This window comes from Monomorium pharaonis, chromosome 4, assembly GCF_013373865.1.
Source record: "Monomorium pharaonis isolate MP-MQ-018 chromosome 4, ASM1337386v2, whole genome shotgun sequence".
NCBI lineage: Eukaryota > Metazoa > Arthropoda > Insecta > Hymenoptera > Formicidae > Monomorium > Monomorium pharaonis.
The window spans coordinates 3,964,172-3,985,576 of NC_050470.1; the positions used below are offsets into that span (position 1 = coordinate 3,964,172).

Consider the following 21,405-nt stretch of genomic DNA (forward strand, 5'->3'; position numbering starts at 1 on the left):
AATGTATATCTGATGCTGTTAAACCACTTTAAATAATTCATACAAAAAAAAGAATTTTATAGACAAAAATAATACTATATAAATTGTCATATAAAATACATATTAAGGTCAATTATAAAGGGACTCCACGAATACAATCAGAAATCATATCTGCAGTTTTATTCGTTTCATGAATTAACTACATTATTTTATATATACGTTGAAATAAATGATTTCATGTATTCTGAGAATGTGTAGAGATTAACATTAATCTTATCACTGTAAAAAAGAAACATTTATTTACAGGAATTGGAGGACTCTCCTTTGTGCTTTTTAGCAGTGCTGTGAGAGTCATCTTGATTCTGCGTCTGCGTCCTTGACACTACCCTAGGAATTCGTTTACTTTTCAAGTAGGACATCGCTTCAGACCTAAAAAAATCAATAAAATATTCAGTTTTACAATATTAACTTATCAAGGCTCGAAAATCCGCTGTAAAATAAAAAAAAGAATAATTTGGTTTATAATAATAGCTTATACAGTAAGAATAACCCTATTTTCCTGGAATTTTAAATAAATAATTAAACGAGTAAATGGATCCAATGTATTTTTGCACGATGTTTATTAAAGTTTTATTTGTATATGTACAAAATTTATAATTTAATTCAGAATGTTACTTTCTGATCAAAATTATAAATAAATACTATAGAATGTGATTTTACGTAAAAATCAAGAATAAACAAAAAATTAAATAACTTTTAAACTAATAAGAGAATTATGTTCAAATTTACAAAGATATTTATACGTAATAACAAAACAATTTATAAAATTTTAAAACTTTTGGTAACATTTGGAAATATGACATATATATTAAATTAAAGCAATTATTATTAATTTCATTTATAAGTTAATATGCTTTAATTTAATTACATGCTTAAATGTATCTTGAAAAGATATTTCTGAAAAAGATCAGACCATTCATGGAAAATTGCAGTACGGAAAACAGCAAATATGTTATGTAATCACATTTTAGTAATCAAAAACAAAAACTCAAGTATAAAATTATAAGACACATATACATTGTGTATACCTTGTATTTTTCTGTTCCGTCAACATTTCTGTTGGATTACTCTCAGTTGAGTTAGAACTCACAGAATAAGGAATGATCTGATAAGTTCTACTAACAAACTCATTAGGTGATTCGGTATTTTCTGTCACAATCGAGACAATTCGTGTCTCTGCATCACTTGCAGGCTTTTTTTTGTTATTTTCAGATTCGGATTTCGCAGTTTTTGCATCTGTCTGATTTTCGACTTTCGGTTTTAGCTTGCCATCTTGCGTGGGGAAATTTACAGTAGGCAAATTAATAATTTTATCCCCTTTGGTGGTATTCATCAATTTAATGAGTAAGTTCGATAACTCTTCTCTTTTTCTTGTTACAACAATTTCTTCAAACCATGTTTTCAAAATTTTAATTGGCAAAGTATAATCTTTGATAGGATTCTAAAAAGAGAAATAATCACATTGATAATTTATGCAATCAAACATAAAGAAAAATAAATTCAAAAAATAAGTAAAAACTATTAAATATATTTTAATATACTTACCTTGAAAAAACTTTCCACATACTGCAGTACATATAATCCACAATCAGTAAAATTTGATTGTTGGGGTACTTTGGGACATGCTCCCTTAATAGTATCTTTCGAGAATGTCTTTTCTACACCAAGTTTCGCAACATGTTCACAACTTAAATAATCTCTTAACGTAGCAACTACTCGTGACCTGCTAGCACCAGCGAGCGAATCAAATATCAATATGCAGGGACTACAAATTAAATTATTCAAATATTAAAATTACAATAGATTATATTCATATACGTGATGCAGATATGCTGCTTACATTTTAACGAATTCCTTCTGCTCTTCGAGTTTAACATTAATTTGGGTTTTATTTTCTTCCGATTGATCAGTCTCGTCCTAAGTAAAATATTTTGCATTAATCAGCTGTTTTTTTTAAATTCTCACCAATAAAATTTATTCTTTTACCTCTTCATCACTGTCCATTTCCATTTCATCATCATCGCCTTCTGCTTCGTCCCTCTCAGATCCATCGTCTAACTGGTCTATCGTTATAGTCGTGGGTACAGGCGTAATTGTTGTAGAACCAATTGTGACAGCCTTTGCTTTCAGCTCTTTTATTTTTTTAGTTTTCTGTGTAGTCTTAGGAACGTTATTTTCACCAGTTTTCGCAACACAGGTAGCGACTTTTCCAACTAATCCAGGGAAGCAAATAATGGCCAAGAACCAATGTGCGCTACAAACAATATTATTGTTATGTAAAACGATATGATTCTTATTTATAAATATCAAAAATCAAAAGAATTATTTAAATAATAAATAAAATTAATTACATCATTTATATTTTATAAATTTAATGTAAAATAAATTTTTATACAAGCCTAAAGCGCGGAAATATAATAGTAAAACTTAAATTCCTTTTCTTCGTTTATGTGCAAAAGAATCATGTAAGCAATGTGCGGCAAATATAGATATAATTTCCAAACAACATATACGTGTGTGCGCGCGCGCTGAGAGAGAGAGAGAGAGAGAGAGAGAGAGAGAGAGAGAGAGAGAGAGAGAGAGAGAGAGAGAGAGAGAGAGAGAGAGAGAGAGAGAGAGAGGTTTGCTTGGTGGATTTTTTGTTTGGTAAATTTTTTGTTTATATATCTTAATACTGGTTCCAATTTTTTAAATTCTCAGTTGATGGTCTTGAAACTCATCAAAACACACTGGATAAAAAAGTTTATTGTGCTTTAGGCTTGTATTGGCCTTGTATTAATTTACTTACTGTTCGTTTATAGGAATTATAACAAAATCTTTCTCAAATATATTAACATTTTTCGTCCACTTCTGCACTCTTGCATGCCGTTTCGCGGCAGGTGTCATTGGCACATTACTTTCAGCAGCTTGAGCATGTGGGCTAGTTAAACGTTTATAAAAATACGAACTAAACACGTGAGTTCTATGTTGATCAGATTCTGATAATACTTCTAAGGTCAAATACTTTAAATAAAAATCTATAATCACATCGTTCAAGAACTGGTCTTCCGCAAGACACAAGTAATCTTCAGTGTTGATGGCTATTCCCCCTTTTGCAGGAGGCGGTGGATAAACAGTTATTCTATAAAAATAAATATTTTTGTACAAAAAATTTCAACAATTACATTTGTAAATTTATAATTATATTTAAAAAAATTATTAAACAGATAAAATTATTAAATATATTTTCCAGTATATTAAATTAATAAAGAACAAATTCAGTTATTAAATAAGATTCTCACGTTTGTATGTCATCATTGGCATTAGTATTTGTGGTGTTTGTTAAGTTTTGTTGACTTAGCTTCCGTGTAGTAATAAGCGATTGTAGGCACTAAAAACAAATATATCAAGATATATGCATTATTATGTGTACATAACTAAATAAAACAAAATTTAATTTAAAATACATACATCCCTTGGTGATGCTCGTATAAGTATATCATTTGCTTCTTTAGGAGTTAATTCATCTATTTTATCTCCCCGTGCAAATAAACTTGTCAGTATCGACTTAGAATCCTCCGGTAACCTATCTGGTAATAGTGTAATACGTTTATGTGTATGATCTAGAAAATAATAAAATTATAAAGTATCAATTTACAGATCTGTTAGGAAACTTTATACATATTATATTCTTTTCTTTTCAAACATACATATGTTTGTAAAAGTTGTAGAGATTAAATAAATATTTTTTAGAATAAATATAGAACCTAATAAAAATAGAACGTCATATGTCATGTAAATACCTCTTCCAGCTGGATCGTAATATGGCCCCTTTGGATCTTGCATTCCTAATAATTCACGTATCATGGCTCCCGTAGTTGGAGAAGTATAAAAGAATAGTACTGGCATTGTCTTTCCAAAATGAATTAAAAGCTTAATTATATCTCTATATTTCACATCCAAAGTAACAAAACTTGTATCTGTAAAATATTAAAATATTTTTAGGAATTTGTAAATCTTTCTACCTAGACATTTTCTCCCCCACTATATTAATATATATTAAAATCAACTTACCATCTTCTAACAAAGGTACACTAAATCTTACACCACTATGGGAAATCACTACTTTTTCTCGAGGAATATATTTATAAGAACCTATTCTAACTGTTCGACACTCTAGAGCAGTTTGTTGCCCGATATCTAAACAATTCTTGTTTTCAGATATTCCTAAAATCCAATAATGTCTCATTTTTATTATATTATCATATTCATTTTATTATATTGTTGTATCAGTCGACATACATGCGCGTGCGCATGCATGCACGCACGCGTACGCACAATTACCTCTACTATTTTCTTCATTATCCATCGTACTCTCGTCATATAAATTAAAAACAGAATTGTTTGTAATTATGGGTTCTTTATCCAGAATAGTGTCCATATCTTCGTTAAAAACATTACTTGCGTTGCCTACTACTGTGTTACTATTAGTGCTTATTATTTTTTTAGGTCTACCTTCTTCCTCTTCATCAGAAGATATTGTCAAACATTCTAGAAATTAAAATCATAAAATAAATATAAATGTCATATACATATATCATAACACAAAATATGTTATTATTATACCTGGCTCTTTATGAATAGGCTTTGGTTTTGAAGCTGTACCTTTACCCTTTCCTTTGGGGCGCTTACATGTAGGACCATCTCGTTCTATTTTCTCCAATTTCATAGCATTTCGTTCGTTGTTCTTCTTATGGATCATCTATAAAAAAATATACAGTAATATACATTTGTAAATTAACACGGAAAATATTGGCAAAAGAGGGAGCAAGAGAGAACTTGCTGATAGAAATATTACAATACATTAAGATAATCGTAGTAAACTGCTTTCTATACAACCTGTAATGGCAGTAATAAAATATCTTAATTGTAGAACTTCAGGTGTGTGTGTGTGTGTGTGTGTGTGTAAATTCTTTAAATAAAACATTTCTTATGACCATGTGCTGAAATGAAAGCGGTCTAAACTTACTGCATTAAAAATACTATGTTACTAGACCTCTTAAACTAAATCCTTAATCTTAAGTAAACTAAATTTGTTAGTCATTCATCAATCAAACAATCGATCATTATAACAGGTCATATAATAAATCGTTAATGTTGTATTATTAAATATATTGGTCTTCTGGCACCACAGTCATAATTCTTACATCGACAGTCCTAGTCTCCTTCCTTTCAGCCATGGGTATCGACTTGACTTCTTCAATTTTTAATTTTGTATTACATCGTTCACATCGGTTGAAGTGTAGTGAACTGTAGCCGCAGTGTGGACAGAGAGCAAGCATTCCAGTGACCAAAAGAGGTTCCTAGTAATAACACGGTATACTTCGTACTTATAGAATATCATTTATTTGGAATGACGAACTTTAAGTGTATCCTCCTTAATTTCTTATGGAATTCTTATCAATTGTATCATTGTGACATTATCACACTTGCATGTAGATTATCTTTACTTATGTTGTTAATTTATTTATTTCATTTTATTTTCTCATTTCGTTATTTTTGATATAACATCTATTATATCATTCATACAAAAATCACTCAAATGTAGTACAACATCTATTATCATTAATATCAAAGAAATTGGCATATATGAACAGCAATTAACAATATATAAATCATTTGTATATCTTTATATTAGTTAGATATTAAGCTTTCTTAAAACAATATTTTTTTAATAATTAAATACTGATTCCAGATTTTAAGAATTAAAAAAAAAATTTATATACATACTTATAATATAAATAAAATTGGAAAAAATATAACTTTTATGCCAATATCCTCATTTAATCTAATTTTCTTACAATAAATTTATTAAGCTTACCTCGCAAGTTTGAGAAGAAGTGTTACTGTTTTCATCTGATGCACTGGAAATATTATCATTTTAGAATTTTTATAATTGAATTTAATATTAATCAAGACTCGGCACGCAAATTTTAATCAATTTTGAGCTTGCCTCCGCTTAACGCTATTCCTCTTGTTTCACCATTCCATGCGCAGAGCAAGGATCGAAGATGCTGATCGACTTAAACTGCGCGCGAATAAAAAGGTGGCAATAAAGAAGAATAGTACTAGACAGAGTTAAGTTAATCGACTAAAATGTGCAACGCCCTTATAAACAAACAAGAATCTGGCTACAATAACAGTGTTAGTTTTACGCATTTGCTTTATTAGTTTTATACTATTAATTTATGCTATTGTATATTGTTTCTAAAATCTCTAAATCTTTTTCTATACGAAAGATAAATTGCTTTTTAGTTTCATCTAGAGTTCCTAAAAATTAGAAGCTTAAAGAAATTAAGCCATGTGCTATGTTACTCTATTATTGCAAAAAACCAAAAATACTGCTGCACGAACAAGCATGAACAGAAAAAATTAACGCTTACTAATAGAATGTTATGGAAAGTGTGTACAATTATGATAATTATAAATCTCGCATATCAAATAATTCAAATGTATCTTATGATAAAGAAGAACATGGATAAATATTTTACAGTACAGGGAAAACAAAAAAATTCTGAAAATAAATCTGATCCAGTAATAAAGTAAAATATTAAAATTTAATCTTAATAATGTTAAATAATTCAAGAGATTATGTTAACCTGTTTTCCACATCACAATTTATATTTAACAAAATATATTATTCAAAAATTGTATTTATATAATATCTCTACATTCTATACAATAACAATGCAAAATTTAAAACTTAATTTATTATATATTTATAATCGCAAGATAGTCAAGCACAATCTTTTAAAATATTTTACTTGATTATTAAAAATAAATTTCAGGCTGTGATTTACTTGATACTTTGATCCATTATTAACCAAACAGAACAAAAAATTTTACGAATTGACAGAATCAAAGAATGCTTTAAAGCGTATATAGCATCGAGTAAAGTCTGAATAATATTTTTAATCTTTGCTGTTTATGTTTGTTATTCAAATTAAAAATTATAACCCTTTCAATTTTTCAAAACAATTTTAATCTGGTTATTTGCTGTTATTGTATCTAGATTCTCAAATATGATATGATTAGAATATCTTACTTGATAATTTGAGATAAATTTTCACTGCTTACAGCAGTGCTTGCAATTTCCTGAGAAGAGTTGCAGTCACCATCACTACCATCAAAGGAAGTAACGCCAGAACCTCCTGCATCCACTATATAGTTTATGCCCAATGCAGGATCATCTACCAAGGAGACTTGCATTTCACCAGAAAATGAAATATCCACCTAAAAACATAAAGCTATATTAAAACATGACATATAATTACAATTATCTAATACAATTATGCAGTTCATTACATAAAAAAATTTTTAAACTTAAATAAGCGTTGATATGTCAATGATATTTCTATATTCCTTTAATATTTTAAAACTTTACAAAATTCTTCCAACTATATGGTAGCTCGTCAATTATTCTGTACAATTCTTCTATATTTTTTTCCAAATCTTTATAGAAACATACCTTGCCTTGCATCAAGCCAACACGTACCTGATCCAATAGGTCATGTACTGTGCAATCCTCATTCGGTATGTCAAATGTAATTAGTCTCTGTTCTCCACTGGCTAACATCACTAACATTTTTGCTGTATTTCCTGGAATTTGATGCCGAACTATCGTATTTAATGGATCGTGAATAGCTTTTTGGAAAACAGCGATGCTTTCACTTGAATGATTATCATGTTCTAATCGTGGCGAAGAAGATTGTTGCGTAACATGTCCTTTCTCTTGAACACGTTCCGAAGAACTAGCTTCCATATTAATATTAATAATGTGTGTATTATGTTCAGCTGAAGAAACTGATGTTGCTACGGATGGTTTCTGAACTTGTTGTGGAGAGATAGAAATCTGCTGTGGTCTTTGTTGCACAGAATTGATGAAACGACGCGAAGGATTAACCAACGGCGATTGAACATGCTGCAAAGTGTTAGAGAGTTGTCGTTGTGTATTATTTTGTTGAAGCCTTTGCTTTTCAATATGTTGTTTTTGTAATTGTTTAATTTTGGCTTGCTTGATTTGTTCATTTAAGTGCTCCATATCCGATGGTTGCACTCTTGTTGGTGTTTTAGAAATTTCAGGAGAAACTATTGCTACAGGTCTCGGCGACATATTAAAATTAGGAATACGAACAGGTTTCAGAGTCACATTCTGTCTTTGTGATACATTGATAGAATTTTTGCTAACAGACGATGTCGATTTGGGACCTGTTGCATTAGAATTTTGAATCCGATTTTCCATCGTAGTTACCACATTTATTCCATCTGAAGTTTGAGACGCTACACCAACTACGTTATTTGTTAATTGTCGAGGTTTATTAAGACAAGATTTAAGTGATTTTTTTTCCTGATTAAATGATCCAGAATTTACACAAAGAGGCGACTAAAAATAAAGATAATTAGAATGTCTTAAAAACAATTTCAATTTCTTGATTAAACATTATTATAATATGTAGCAACTCACTGGTGATGCAATATTATTTTGTATATTACTTCTAGTTAAAATGGCAGTCTGATTTTTTTCTTGTAACAACGTATTTTGCTTTGTTACTATAGTAGTATTAGGATTTTGTATTTTCATAACTTGCATCTGTTGACCTTCATTTTTACATTCTGTCTTGATACCTAAAACGAATGGTTTATTCGTAGTACTCTTAGTAAGAAAAACACCAGAAATATATGCTACATACGGAATACTAAAATATAAGATCACTTTAACAAATTTTGCTAAAAACATTAATATAGTACAAGTATTTACTTAACAATACTTATAGTACAACTATTTTCTTACCTGTATTACTACCAATGCTCACAATATTCTCATTAACAATATGTGTATTCACGGTATTTGGTTTTAATATCTCTGGGGTTCCAGATACCTCATTCGTTTTGATTATAAAAACATTTTGCCTGAAAAATAATAAATATTATACATACATACATACTGTTATACATATGCATCATATTTTAATTATGTAAGATGCTGAATATTACATATATGTCAATAAAAAATATACTTTTTATTCTACAGACTTATGATAAATGATTAGATGAAACTAATGAGAAAAACAGAATTGGAACAAAAGTTTGTTATCTGGATGCGAGATAACTTTATAACGGTAAATTATTATTCAATAAAGGGATTAATTTAAGAAAAAGCAAAACTATATATATATATATATATAACAAGATATAAGAAAAACTATATATATATATATATATATATGTATATTTTTTAAGACAAGATATATTTTGCTTACATAGTTTTTCTACTTTAGATTATATGTTATTTTAAGATCGTTATTAACATTTTTAGTAGATTTTCAATGTGAGAGAAAATATTAATAGATTTAAAACATTCAAATTCATATACAATATACTTGGTAAATTAGAAACCAGGAATAAAACTAAAATAGTCATTAATACAAAAGATCGCTCATAGGCCACACATGTTAAGGCTAGATTATACCAAATATATTATACATAATATTAATTTTATTGCCATTTAAAATTCTTAATTATTATTTCTGATTAATACTTATCATAAAACACATTTAGTTTTAATATTCATTATATTAATTATATTTATAAATTTAATATCTGCACTTTATCTTAAATATTTCGCTAAAATTCTGTACATATACACATACGTACATACATACACAACACACAATAATTAATACATTAGTAAATATGGACTTATGACATAAAATTATTTTAGTAATATTTTCTTTGAGGCACACGCGTACAAAAAACCTTTTATATAAAAAAAATAAAACACTCAATTTCCTCAATAAACAAAATAAAATTACTTAATTCTTATCCTCAAAAAAATCGAAGTTCAACAAAAGCGTAAACGTGAAACATGAACTATGTTTTTTAAAATTTCCTTATATTTTTGCAGCACGTTTTATTCTATAAATAAAGTTCTATTCTTTCCAATATATTATTAAAAAATCATATTATGTAAAATAAAATTAAATGGAGTTAATTAATATACACTGCTATACATTTGAAATATATACTTTAAATACTTTTATATTTCACTTTTATACTTTATTTTTTATTTTATTTTGTATTTATAAAAACGTGCAAAATGTATACTTAAATATTTAGAATATTTTATTATTTTTACCAAGACCACATTTAAAATTTAATTATAGACTTGTTCTTTGTCGCTGTACTGTTGCACTGGTGCAATAAGTTTTTCTCATTCTAATGTATTGCATCAATACAGCAGTGCAGCTACCAAGAATTTTATATTTTTATATATACGCGTATGTTTACATGTAATATATGCGGTGTGTTCAATAGTGTAATAGAAGACTACTTTAAGAAGCACCTGTTATAATAATGTCTCTTATGTTATGTTATTTTTTGCAGATAAAGTTATTTTAGAACTGAATATATTAATGCGAAATATTAATCGCATCTAAGTGCATTTTCTATGAGTGTTCATAAAACTATTACACATTTTAGGAACCAAAACAATATTTTAATCTCAAAATGTATGGCCCATTAAACGGTATACAAAGTATCAAGATAGTAAAAAATTAAGGCATCTATATTATTTCAGAATCATTAAAGTTCATCTCTCACAACCAGTATCATATCAACAGCTCATTCCTCTGAGAGATATTAAAAGTACAAAAAATTAATTACATCTTTGAGTTTATGTATTTCTCATAAAATATGGAAAGCTTAGTTGCTCTATTATATCCTGATATTGAGCAATTCGAGCAATTGAAAATGCATGCTGTATAAGTTACCCTTGTTCCAATCGCGCTGTAGATATTTGATTCCCTAAATTAATAGTTTGCGGGAAGAATATTGCCTGCCTGTTTTGTGGTGCAGCAGTAAAAGCAGTCACAACCCGTGCTGAACCATTACTGCTATTATTAACGTCCCCAACAACTAACTGAATAGTTCGTTGCCCATCTGTAGCGCAGATTCTTGGTACTTCTTCTAATGTGAAAGTACCACTGGCATTGGTCACAACATTAAAATATTGTGCCATATTATTTAAAACTTAGATGCTGATAATGTGATCTTTCTCAATTAATAAAGATCAAGAGTAGATTGTCGTTAGTACACTGAATTAGACCAATCCTTCAATCATGTCTGTAGAAGACTCTGATAGTACAATACAACCTATGAAAAACAATCACGAATTATATCCGACCTTTATGTAACTTGATTTTATTGTTTCTATTGTATTTGAAATATAATTTCTATTGTTTCAAAGGTAAGCAAATAGATTTAATTGTGTTGCAATACAATTGTGTTGAGAAAATATTATTAAAATAACATAGAAATATATAACAGCGTGAAAACTTGTCAATGTAAAAATATAAAATAATACAGTATTAAAAAGTTGACTTTAAAAATCGTAGACATTATCAAAACGCATGTAGAATATCATGTTCGTAAAATTACATATCTGTAGTTACTTAACTAAAGTTTAATTATGTTTAAGTATTTGTTTAAGTGGTGCACGTATTTCAGAATAAACATGTATTAAGTTATATTAGAAACTACAAAATTATATTTTTATAAACATAGGAAAAATATGAAAATATTTATATATTAAAAAGAAACTTTAGTTTAAAATATAAAGAAAAAATAAATTATTAAAAAATAAATTAATGGAGATTGTTCAACTTTTAAAGTAGTCTCCTATAAAAATTAATTTTTCCCCAAAAATTTTAAACAAATTCTGCTAAATGCTAATAATCGTTGTCATAGAAAAATATGTACACATCGCATCCAATTCAAAGAAATTATAATTTTTTGTACAATATATATATGTGCTTATCTTAGATCTCTTAATATAACTTTAATGACATAAAAAAAGAAATTAACATGATGACAATGTATATATTTCAATTGGATTATATGATGTGTCAATTATTGTTTATCAAATTTTGCAAATTAAAGCAGCATGTAACAAAATATATATTTGAGAAGTAATAACACAATGGAATATTATTGTAGGCAGAACTTCTTATGTGAAAGGTATAAAAGCAACTTTAATTTAAAAATGTATATAAATATATATAAATGTATAGCATTATAATAATTTTAAGATGGTCAAATTTCATATATGTATAGAGTGCCTCACCACTGTCACAATTAATTATTATTAAGAGATGTGTGGACAAACTTTAAAATGTCAATGTGTATATTAGTGGTTTATTTAAAAAAACAATTATTTGTGGTCTTATATATATACTGCAAGTAACAGCAGAGATTACATCACAAAATACGTTCCAACAAATTTTGGAATATACGTATCTCATGATAAGCAAAATAAGAGCAATTTTTACAATGACGCAAGATTTTTTGTAATTTTATCTGAAACCTTTAAATAAACAAAATACACACATGTATGCTAATAACTGATGTATTAACTAATTCACATTAATTACACAACTTAATTGAAAAAAAAAAAGCATCAAATTTAATAAATGTGATAAGTTTATTTTAATATCTAATTTAAGAAATTAATGTAATCTAATTGTGAAAAATATGAATAATATTAAATGGAGCGATATCTTATAAAGTTTAATGTTAACTTTTGATATAATGAATATGATCTTAAATGACTAAATATATTATAATAGCGAATATAAATAATGAATTGTTTAAATATTTCCTTGTGCAAAAATGTGAAGATGTGAGAAAATGATGCCTATCATTAGCGTGTTATTATATTTTTACAAATGGTTAAAGTGATTCTGGGAAACATGTGTAATGAGGATAAGGTGCCTAAACTGCACAGATACTTGTCAAAGAAAAGTTCGCGACGCGGTTCCCGAAACGCGAAAGCTACTATATAAATATCAGTAGAAGCCAGCGCGAAATTCTCTCCTGATTCTCTCGATGCGACAGAGAAAAAAGATAAATTCAACCGATGGACCTGATCGATGATTAAAGGGAACGATGCGTCGCGACGGAGACAGTTTAAAGCCCGCAACGACCATAACCTAAAAATTAGGGAACAAAGGGAGTCGCGATCGTTTCCTCACCTCCTCGACCCGAAAGGAATCGACTTCAGGAACTCGCTGACCAGTCGTGGGAAACAGAAGATCAATACAGTTCACGTATCGACGATCCGAAACGGGAAATCGGTTGTGGAGTCCCCCGTTAAATAGATACTCTCATAACCTCGTCGCGCGGATTAAGGGATTAGTCGAGGGGATGGGGAGGGGCTCCGAGTCGCCGGTATCGACACGTTATCCCGCGGCGAGGCATGCCGTGGCGTGATTAACAATTTTACTTGTCAAAAAACAGGTGGCCTCTCCCGAGACGAAAAACACAACGATAACGGTGACCGATCGCGCCTTCCCTACTTGCACGAGACAACCGATCTGCCTCGTTAATGAGCGTACTTGCGATCTGCGATACTCACGATCGTTCGTATACGCTGTCTCGGCGATATGCTGTAATGAACTCGTGCGAATGACGCGATCAGCACCTTGAATTGTTCCGACTCTTCACCGTTCTCACTTTGCAGCGTTCGGCACGAGTAAATAACAACTGCTCTTCGCCATTTTACATAGTCACTCGCAGTCACTCGTACGAGCGAATCGCGCTGCAATCACCAACACCACGACCGACGACAGGTGGATGGTCGTCACACGGCAAGAGAAGGCGATTGCGAACCTACCGCGCAGCTGTTCTACGCCGAACTTCCGGGACGCTGCTCAACCGCGAATTTTAAATTCGCATCGCCGCACCCATCATGACGCCGCACCGAAGTAATTCGAATAGTGGCCTGGTCTTTCTTTAGCTTATGTCCATTTCTACCATAATCAACTTTAATGTCAACTGTCTTTTTGTTTTTTCTAATTTTGAGAATTATAAAAAGGTAAATAATAAATCAAACTGTGATTAAAATTAATCTACATTGATAGGAATTATAGAAAGAATAGACTGAACATGAAGTGCATGACCTGAAGATTACATAACAATAGATGAAAAACAATTACTGAAAACGCAAGAAACAATTAATATAAAATTAATTTTATATTAATTATTAAGAGACAATTGAATCAGAAGGAAAGAAAAACATTGGCATTTGCTTTGGTTTTTTTTATCCGATTTATTCTACCGAATTTATTTTTTCGCTATGTCTATGGTAAAACTAAACGCAATTAAAATGACTTTGATTAAATTAATCAGTGATTAATTTAAACAAGAGAATTGTTTATTTAATTACACAATTCCTTGATTTAACAGTTTTTTTTTCATCATATGCTGTTTTAATTTCACACTAGTTCAGTGCTATTTCATCTCAACACTGAATCAAGTTAATACTATAGTATGATCAATCAAGTTTATCTTAAAGATCGTATAATTACTGTAAAATACTCTAGTATTATATAAGATATTATCCAGGTCTACTGAATTCATTATAAGATAGATATATCTGGATAAAAAATAATTGAAATACTCTAATCTTTTCAATAAATATTCTGAAGTATTAATTTTTCGTACATTCAATAATTTTTTAAAATTAATAGTGTTAATTAAGTGTACACACATAAATGTATTCTATTTTTTTAAAGCATGTAAACGATGTGTGGCGATTATATAGCCACATAATCGTTACCGAATTATAAAAAATAATTCAAAAATATTATAATGTAGTGTAATAACGCGATCGGAAAACGGCGAAAGCGAGAATAGAAATGTTTACGGTCACGGAGGAGATCGAGAAGGTTACAGGAGATAAGCGCGGATGTGAAAAGTGAGCGACACTCGGTGTTGAGCAGAGCAGTTCGGTAGATCAAACAAGACACCGAGTACGAAAGGAGCGAATTACCCAAGACTCTTGGTTTGTCTTAAGATTCGATTCGCTCAAGATTCTTCGCTGTCCTTATTCCACTCCCACGCAATAACACGCATTAAACATCAAAGATGTTTTATTTTAATACTGTCTGTGTATAATTTTTCAGAATACAATAAATTTTAAAAAATTGCACTGTGCAACTTAAACATTACTAAAAGAATTTGAAAGAATAAAATATTTGCAAATTTGATTTAAAATCCAGCACTATAATTTATTTATATATATATAAGTTATATATTTTTTATTCGCTTTTTTAAACTAATTTGTCAATATTTGTTACATTATTACGAAATAAGGGAGTTATCCTTCGCCCACTATGCTCTAATGTGTAAGATTCGAATGGAAAAAAGTTAGGAACCACAACAGGCAAAGGAGTTTGCATTCCAAAAATAGGTAATTGATTACGCTCGTTGTTCTCAATTATGGCGTAGCAGTAGGCTAGTTGATACATGCTTGTAATATCGGCGAAATCGCGAACAATTTTGATATCACACATCTTCAAGGGATTTAATTTACAAGTAACAATTTTCGATATATCAAGATTTTGAAGAAATAATATCCCTGAAAATAAAAAATGTGTTTTCAAAACTGCTGCTGTTAAATCTGTAATTTTTATACATATAATAAATATAAACTCACCATTTTTTGATTCGACAAAATACTTGTAGCTCGCAACAAATAAGTGAAAGAACGCTTGACAAACAGAGTAAAACACGGCGTGTGGTTTTCCATCATCGTTAATGTATTCCGAATTTTCTTGAGAAATGATATATTTGTGTATCCATTGCGTCAAATTAGACATTGTTAGTTTTACGAATCTAAAAGAAAGTAGCGTTATAATAATAAGTATGCTCTTTTCAAAGTAGGTACTGTGTCATGTAAAATTATCAAAACTAAAATGTTGTAATAATTACACACCCAGGAGAGACAAATGAAGCAGTAGCATGTAAGCTGGAAATATAGCAAACAGCTGTTTGCCGTAGAACTGGTGCTACATTTACATCAATTACTTTATGCCATAACCAATTTGTGAACGTGTCCACGATCACGGGTCTAAAACTACAAATATAGAACATAATGTACTGCACGTACTGACTGGCGTGCGTAGGTAATATTGCTGCTTCAAATGCGCAGAGAATATCAAAATATAGTGTCCTCAGGTTTTCGATTTGTAGAATGTCATTGACGAAACAACAGTTATGCATATATTTAAGAAATAATTCTATGCAGGAGTCCAGCGTACGTGCAGTTGGATGAACAGTTTTTCTTTTGTCTGTATTAATGTTTGTTTTGGTTAGATTGTCATTATCAGCTATTTCATTATAGCTACAATCATCCATTACATCGTCTTCCTTATCACTGCTAGTTTCTTCACGAGGTATATTCACATCCAACATCATTAGCCTAAAAATAATTATTCTTTTATCAATAAAGACATAAAAGTATTTTCATATGAGATCCAAATTCAATTTCGATTATTCCTTATGTCTTGATTTTATAACAAATTAATTAGAGTTTTAAAAGTTACGAGTAAAAAAGTTGTAATTTTATTTCAGGGACACATATGTCATTAACAATTATAAAATTGAAAATTTTGTTTTCAAAGTTTTCGCCAACTTAAACTTACCTGTTAATAATGAAGACTAAAATATTTGATCTTAGCTGAGGTGCATAATTTAGAATTTGTAATAATGCATAAATATAAACTTCATGTATATAAGTGCCATGTATAATATATGGAAATTGTGATACAAGAGATTGTAGTAAAACTTTGTTCGACCTAAAAATTTATAATGTATATATATATATGTATATATATAACAATGAGAAAAATTAATCGTTTATATAAGTTATTATTCAATCTTACATTGGTACTACTTCCAAAATTTTATGCAGTATGTCATGTATGTGATTCAGCCTTTTTATATCCTCATCTTTAAACTGTCCAACTTCACGTTCAGTATTAACATCTTCCGCTATAAAAATAAATATTCTTATGTCACATTTAAAATCACATTATTTGATTATTTAAGTATTGTTAAATTACTAAACATAACAATTTACCTGGTTTGAATAATTCAACTAGACGATTGAGTACGATATTTATATGAAGTGTTTGCATACACACTAAATCTTGTAAGAAGAGTTTATAAGTGGAAATCACTTCTGATGATCTAGTTGTCCATTCAATTTGAAGAAGTACTTGAACAAATGATTCGTGTCTAAGATCTAACAAGGATATACATTGCCTCGCCTCAGTTAAAAACTCTGCTAAATCATTATCCTAAAGAAATAAGAGAAAAACTTTGAAATATCACAATGTCAATAGATCAATTGCTATATACAACATATACATCATATATATTAAAAGACTGTAAGACCCACTGGTAATCTATTTTCTATTTTTTCTGTTTATCATTACCTTTACAGCACCTTCTTTAAGCGAATATATCAACTTCTCATATTCTTTAATCCCATCGCCATTTGTAAAATTACACAATATATTTTTAACATCTTTCGGAAGTTTAAAATATATTTTGCCGGGCTGCTTAATAAACTGCTCTCTAACTCCGCTGGTTTTAAGTATAGACGACACGCTACTGACTGTTGAGGATACGATAGACATCTGTGAACATAGATAAACTGTCAAACTCTGAGAGCTCTTGACAAATTTACCTCGGCAAAGCGTCGCTTCGAATGACAATCGAAATTTTCAATCGAAATAAAACATTGTCAAATGCGCAAAATAGCAAGCAGAGCGGCAAGTGAAAGAAGGTTAAGTTCGCATTACATGAATTAGATTTTAGCCTACTTACATTGGTGGGAACAGTTTTCATTTTACGTAATGTACACGTAATACTCTTTTCGACAATTGTTGTACAATCACGTGTTATTACTTGTTATTACTTTGAATGCGTATTACATCTCACATGTGAAAGAATCATTTACCATACGCTCGCGATCATCGGCAGCCACATGTTCGGTGAAACGACAAACATGGCCGATGGCCATAGGTTTATATAAAAATATAGATCGCGTAATCATCACTCATTAGGGCCGGTATTCATAGTCAGATCTTAAGTTCAAGAATTGTCTTAAGCAGAGAGGAACCTGAGAGCGGTCATCGCGTCGTTTTAGATGTTTTCATCCATCAGCACAAAATTTGCACATTGAACTACATATGTTATAGTCATCAAATATCTATGAATCCCGTAGGAATGTGTATGACTTTTTAGATCTCTTTTATGCTATGTCCACGTTTATTTGATTCTGTGTTTTATGCTATACCCGTAAAATTTACAACTATATGCATTCATATTTTAAATGTTTTATGCAAATGTGCAATGCTGACTCTGTACAGATATAGCAAGGAACAGAACCAATATTTTATCTCGCATCACGTTTATCACATATCATTTTGTTCCACATATATGATAAAAATTCACTCACCGATTGCTGTCGCTGCTCCTGCTGCTACTGCTACATTCCTTTTCCGGAGTACCGAGTCGCTCGAATCCATCATGGATGCCACTTTCTTCTGACATCATCCTGCTATTCTCGAACCGCACATTAATAACGATCGCCCGATACTTTATTCGGCACTCCCAATATTACGGATAATATATCACACACGAGTAAAACGTAAACCACGCGCGAGAATTTCACTTGGCGCGACCGTTACATTTGGAAAAATACGTTAAAAGTACGGCACGTTAAGACACACTGAAGTAAATCAATTCGCTCCTAGAGTTTTGTATCTCTGTATGATTGCGCGACGACTAGTAAAGTTTCATTACTGGCACGATCGACATTCTACCGAACGGACTGCGTATCCTCCTCGAGCGAATACGCGTATACTAAAATTTTGCCTGGAACGAAAATCAACACGAAAGTGGCGTGACGTCACGTAACTGTGTACGTAACTTCGTGGAAACGCAGGCCGAGGAAAACCGTTTGAATAAAAATTACGCGCCGAGATACAACGAACGGAGACAAATTCGTTTTGAGAATTTCGTATGCTCGCACGACGACTAGTAGCACCAGTAGCACTTCACTTAATTGGCACTCGCGATATTCTACCGAACGTATGCCGCAAACGCGGCATTACTGTAAGAACAGAATTTGCGAATACGTTTCTCTTACAAATGAATTCAAGAATCGAGCCCCGGGCAAAGTTTTCATGTGCGCGTATTCGCTCGAGGAGGGTACGCAATCCGTTCGGTAGAATGTCGATCGTGCCAATAATGAAACTTTACTAATTGTCGCGCAATCATACAGAGATACAAAACTCTAGGAGCGAATTGATTTACTTCTGTTTAGTGTGCCTCGATTCTTGGTGCTTTTTTCGGGTTTTGTTTCGTGAAGTCACACAGCATACCACTGTTTTAAGTTCTAATTGTAAGTAAATTTTTTTTCATGTGAACGAAAATAGTGATTGAATAGGATTCCTCGAAAATCGCGTTCGGCCTATTTGATTTTAAGTGCAAACGCTTGTCCAAAGTTTTTTCCGTCATCGAAAAAAAGCGAGGCTTCCGCTTCGATGCTTCGGATAATCGCTTCTCGGAAATCGTCGAGGCTCCGGGATGCTTGTCCGAAGTTTTTTTCGTCGTCAAAAAAAAGCGAGGCGCCACTCAGGCGCCAGTCTCCTCGACGAATTCCGAGAAACGATTACCCGAAGCATCGAAGCGGAAACCGCAGTTCTCGGAAATCGTCCCCTCCACGATTTCCGAGCCTAACGGTTATCTTTTCTTTTTCGCCAAATCCCCGAGTCGCCCGACTCACGGTAGCCAATCAGCTACTAGCTCCGCCTACTATTTTCTCCTTCCCTCTTTCAAACGCTTCGACGACTCCGCGCGGACTGAGCTCAGTTGCCTGACGAGAGGGGGTCGGTGGGTCAGTTGTATCGCGAAGCTTCGGGAGTGAACATGTACGCTGCTCGTCTATCGAAAAAGAATATCGCGATCGCCTCGTGTGTGTGTGTGTGTGTGAGTGTGTGTGTGTGTGGTGTGAAGTGCATCGTCATTGCCTTCCTCAGGATTATCGCTGCTTTAGGATTATCTTCGCCGTTGCCTCCCTCTCTGCTTCAGGACGATCGCTGCGAACGAGAGCAGTAAGTACATTATTTTAGTAATACTTTTGTCTGCCCGTCCACAGCGCGCCATTATCTTGTTATCTAGTACATTATACTCCAACAGATAGTTGAAAAATTTTTTTACTTGCATACTCGCGATCTTAAAATTTTACACTCGCAATCATGCGAGTAACAAAATCTTTCGACTATTTGATGGGATATAATGGCCCCGGGGTACACATTTTACTAACAGTTTTATTAAACAATTATTTTTCAACATATTTTATTCCGTCCGTCGACACCGCATTCGCGAGTGGCGTGAAGTCCAAACAATTTCGGTTATTTTTTTTACAGTTCTCAATAGTTCTCGCACAGTTCCGACTTATTCCATTCATTTTATTAATTAATTTTATTAATTAACTATTTTTCAACTATTTTATTTCGACCGTCGGCACCGCATTCGCGAGACGCGCAAAGTGCAAACAGTTTCGATCACTTTTTTTTTACAGTTCTCAATAATTCTCGCACAATTTCGACCTATTTCGTGCATTTTAATAACAATTCCGTTAATTAATTATTTTTAAACAATTTTCCATTTCGACTCCTGTCACTGCATTTAGCAGAGGTATGAGGTGCAAACAGATTCCGACGGGAGTCGGAATGGAAAATTGTTAAAAAATAATTAATTGGCGGAATTGTTATTAAAACGCATGGAAATGGTCGGGGCTATGTGAGAACTAGCGAAAACTGTCGTTAGAATAATGATCGAAATTTTTTCTCCTACCGTCGGCACAGTATTCGCGAGACGCGTAAAGTGCAAACAGTTTCAATCATTATTCTTACGACAGTTTTCGCTAGTTCTCACAAAGCCCCGACCATTTCCATGCGTTCTAATAAATAATTTTGTTATTTAATTATTTTTCAAAATTTTTTTCTCTTGCCGTCGGCACTGTATTCGCGAGACGTGCAAAGTGCAAACAGTTTCTTTTTTTGACAGTTCTCAATAGTTCTTGCACAGTTTCGACATATTTCATGCATTTTAATAACAATTCCGTTAATTAATTATTTTTAAACAATTTTCCATTTCGACTCCTGTCACTGCATTCAGCAGAGGTATGAGGCGCAAACAGATTCCGACGGGAGTCGGAATGGAAAATTGTTAAAAAATAATTAATTGACGGAATTGTTATTAAAACGCATGGAATAAGTCGGAACTATGCGAAAACTATTGAGAACTGTCAAATAATAATCGAAATTGTTTGCACTTCATCTCTCGCGAATGCGGTGCCGACGGCAGGAGAAAGAAATTTTGAAAAATAATTAAATAACAAAATTATTTATTAGAACGCATGGAAATGGTCGGGGCTATGTGAGAACTATCAAAAACTATCGTTAGAATAAT

General features: G+C 31.4%; 2 protein-coding genes across 6 annotated transcripts; both read right to left on the reverse strand.

The window, feature by feature from the left end:
• Positions 1–132: 132 nt before the first annotated feature.
• LOC105830930 lies at positions 133–13,716 on the reverse strand. Of its 5 annotated transcripts, none has more exons than XM_036285167.1 (20): positions 13,490–13,716; positions 10,848–11,229; positions 8,870–8,988; positions 8,543–8,703; positions 7,574–8,461; positions 7,124–7,311; positions 5,900–5,942; positions 5,226–5,381; positions 4,645–4,780; positions 4,363–4,569; positions 4,093–4,245; positions 3,822–3,998; positions 3,490–3,641; positions 3,321–3,409; positions 2,828–3,160; positions 2,026–2,293; positions 1,880–1,956; positions 1,585–1,804; positions 1,068–1,480; positions 133–408 (listed from the first exon to the last, which is right to left on the reverse strand). In XM_036285167.1, exons 2-20 carry the CDS (start codon positions 11,093–11,095, stop codon positions 276–278), a joined length of 4,161 nt encoding a protein of 1,386 aa, XP_036141060.1. In that variant the 5' UTR covers positions 11,096–11,229; positions 13,490–13,716; the 3' UTR covers positions 133–275. The 5 variants fall into 5 exon arrangements, with proteins under 5 accessions (XP_036141060.1, XP_036141062.1, XP_036141061.1 ...); XM_036285169.1 differs by having other exon boundaries at positions 10,917–11,229; positions 13,490–13,715; XM_036285168.1 differs by lacking the exon at positions 13,490–13,716 and adding an exon at positions 13,107–13,477.
• Positions 13,717–14,162: 446 nt separating this feature from the next.
• LOC105829714 (RNA polymerase I-specific transcription initiation factor RRN3) lies at positions 14,163–17,928 on the reverse strand. Its single transcript, XM_012668754.3, has 8 exons — positions 17,749–17,928; positions 17,355–17,558; positions 16,997–17,216; positions 16,800–16,908; positions 16,560–16,712; positions 15,851–16,336; positions 15,572–15,750; positions 14,163–15,493 (listed from the first exon to the last, which is right to left on the reverse strand). Exons 1-8 carry the CDS (start codon positions 17,767–17,769, stop codon positions 15,186–15,188), a joined length of 1,680 nt encoding a protein of 559 aa, XP_012524208.2. The 5' UTR covers positions 17,770–17,928; the 3' UTR covers positions 14,163–15,185.
• Between the last annotated feature and the right edge of the window lie 3,477 nt (positions 17,929–21,405).

Bases quoted from the DNA above. Each gene is read 5' to 3' on its own strand.
- LOC105829714 (XM_012668754.3), bottom strand. From the start codon at position 17,769: ATGAAAACTGTTCCCACCAAT. The intron at 17,559-17,748 runs GTAAGTAGGCTA...CTATGTTCACAG, and splicing joins TGAAAACTGTTCCCACCAAT to ATGTCTATCGTATCCTCAAC. The intron at 15,751-15,850 runs GTGTGTAATTAT...ACTTTCTTTTAG, and splicing joins GCTTCATTTGTCTCTCCTGG to ATTCGTAAAACTAACAATGT.
- LOC105830930 (XM_036285167.1), bottom strand. From the start codon at position 11,095: ATGGCACAATATTTTAATGTTGTGACCAATGCCAGTGGTACTTTCACA. The intron at 8,704-8,869 runs GTAAGAAAATAG...CATTCGTTTTAG, and splicing joins GAGCATTGGTAGTAATACAG to GTATCAAGACAGAATGTAAA. The intron at 1,957-2,025 runs GTAAAAGAATAA...TATTTTACTTAG, and splicing joins AAATGGACAGTGATGAAGAG to GACGAGACTGATCAATCGGA.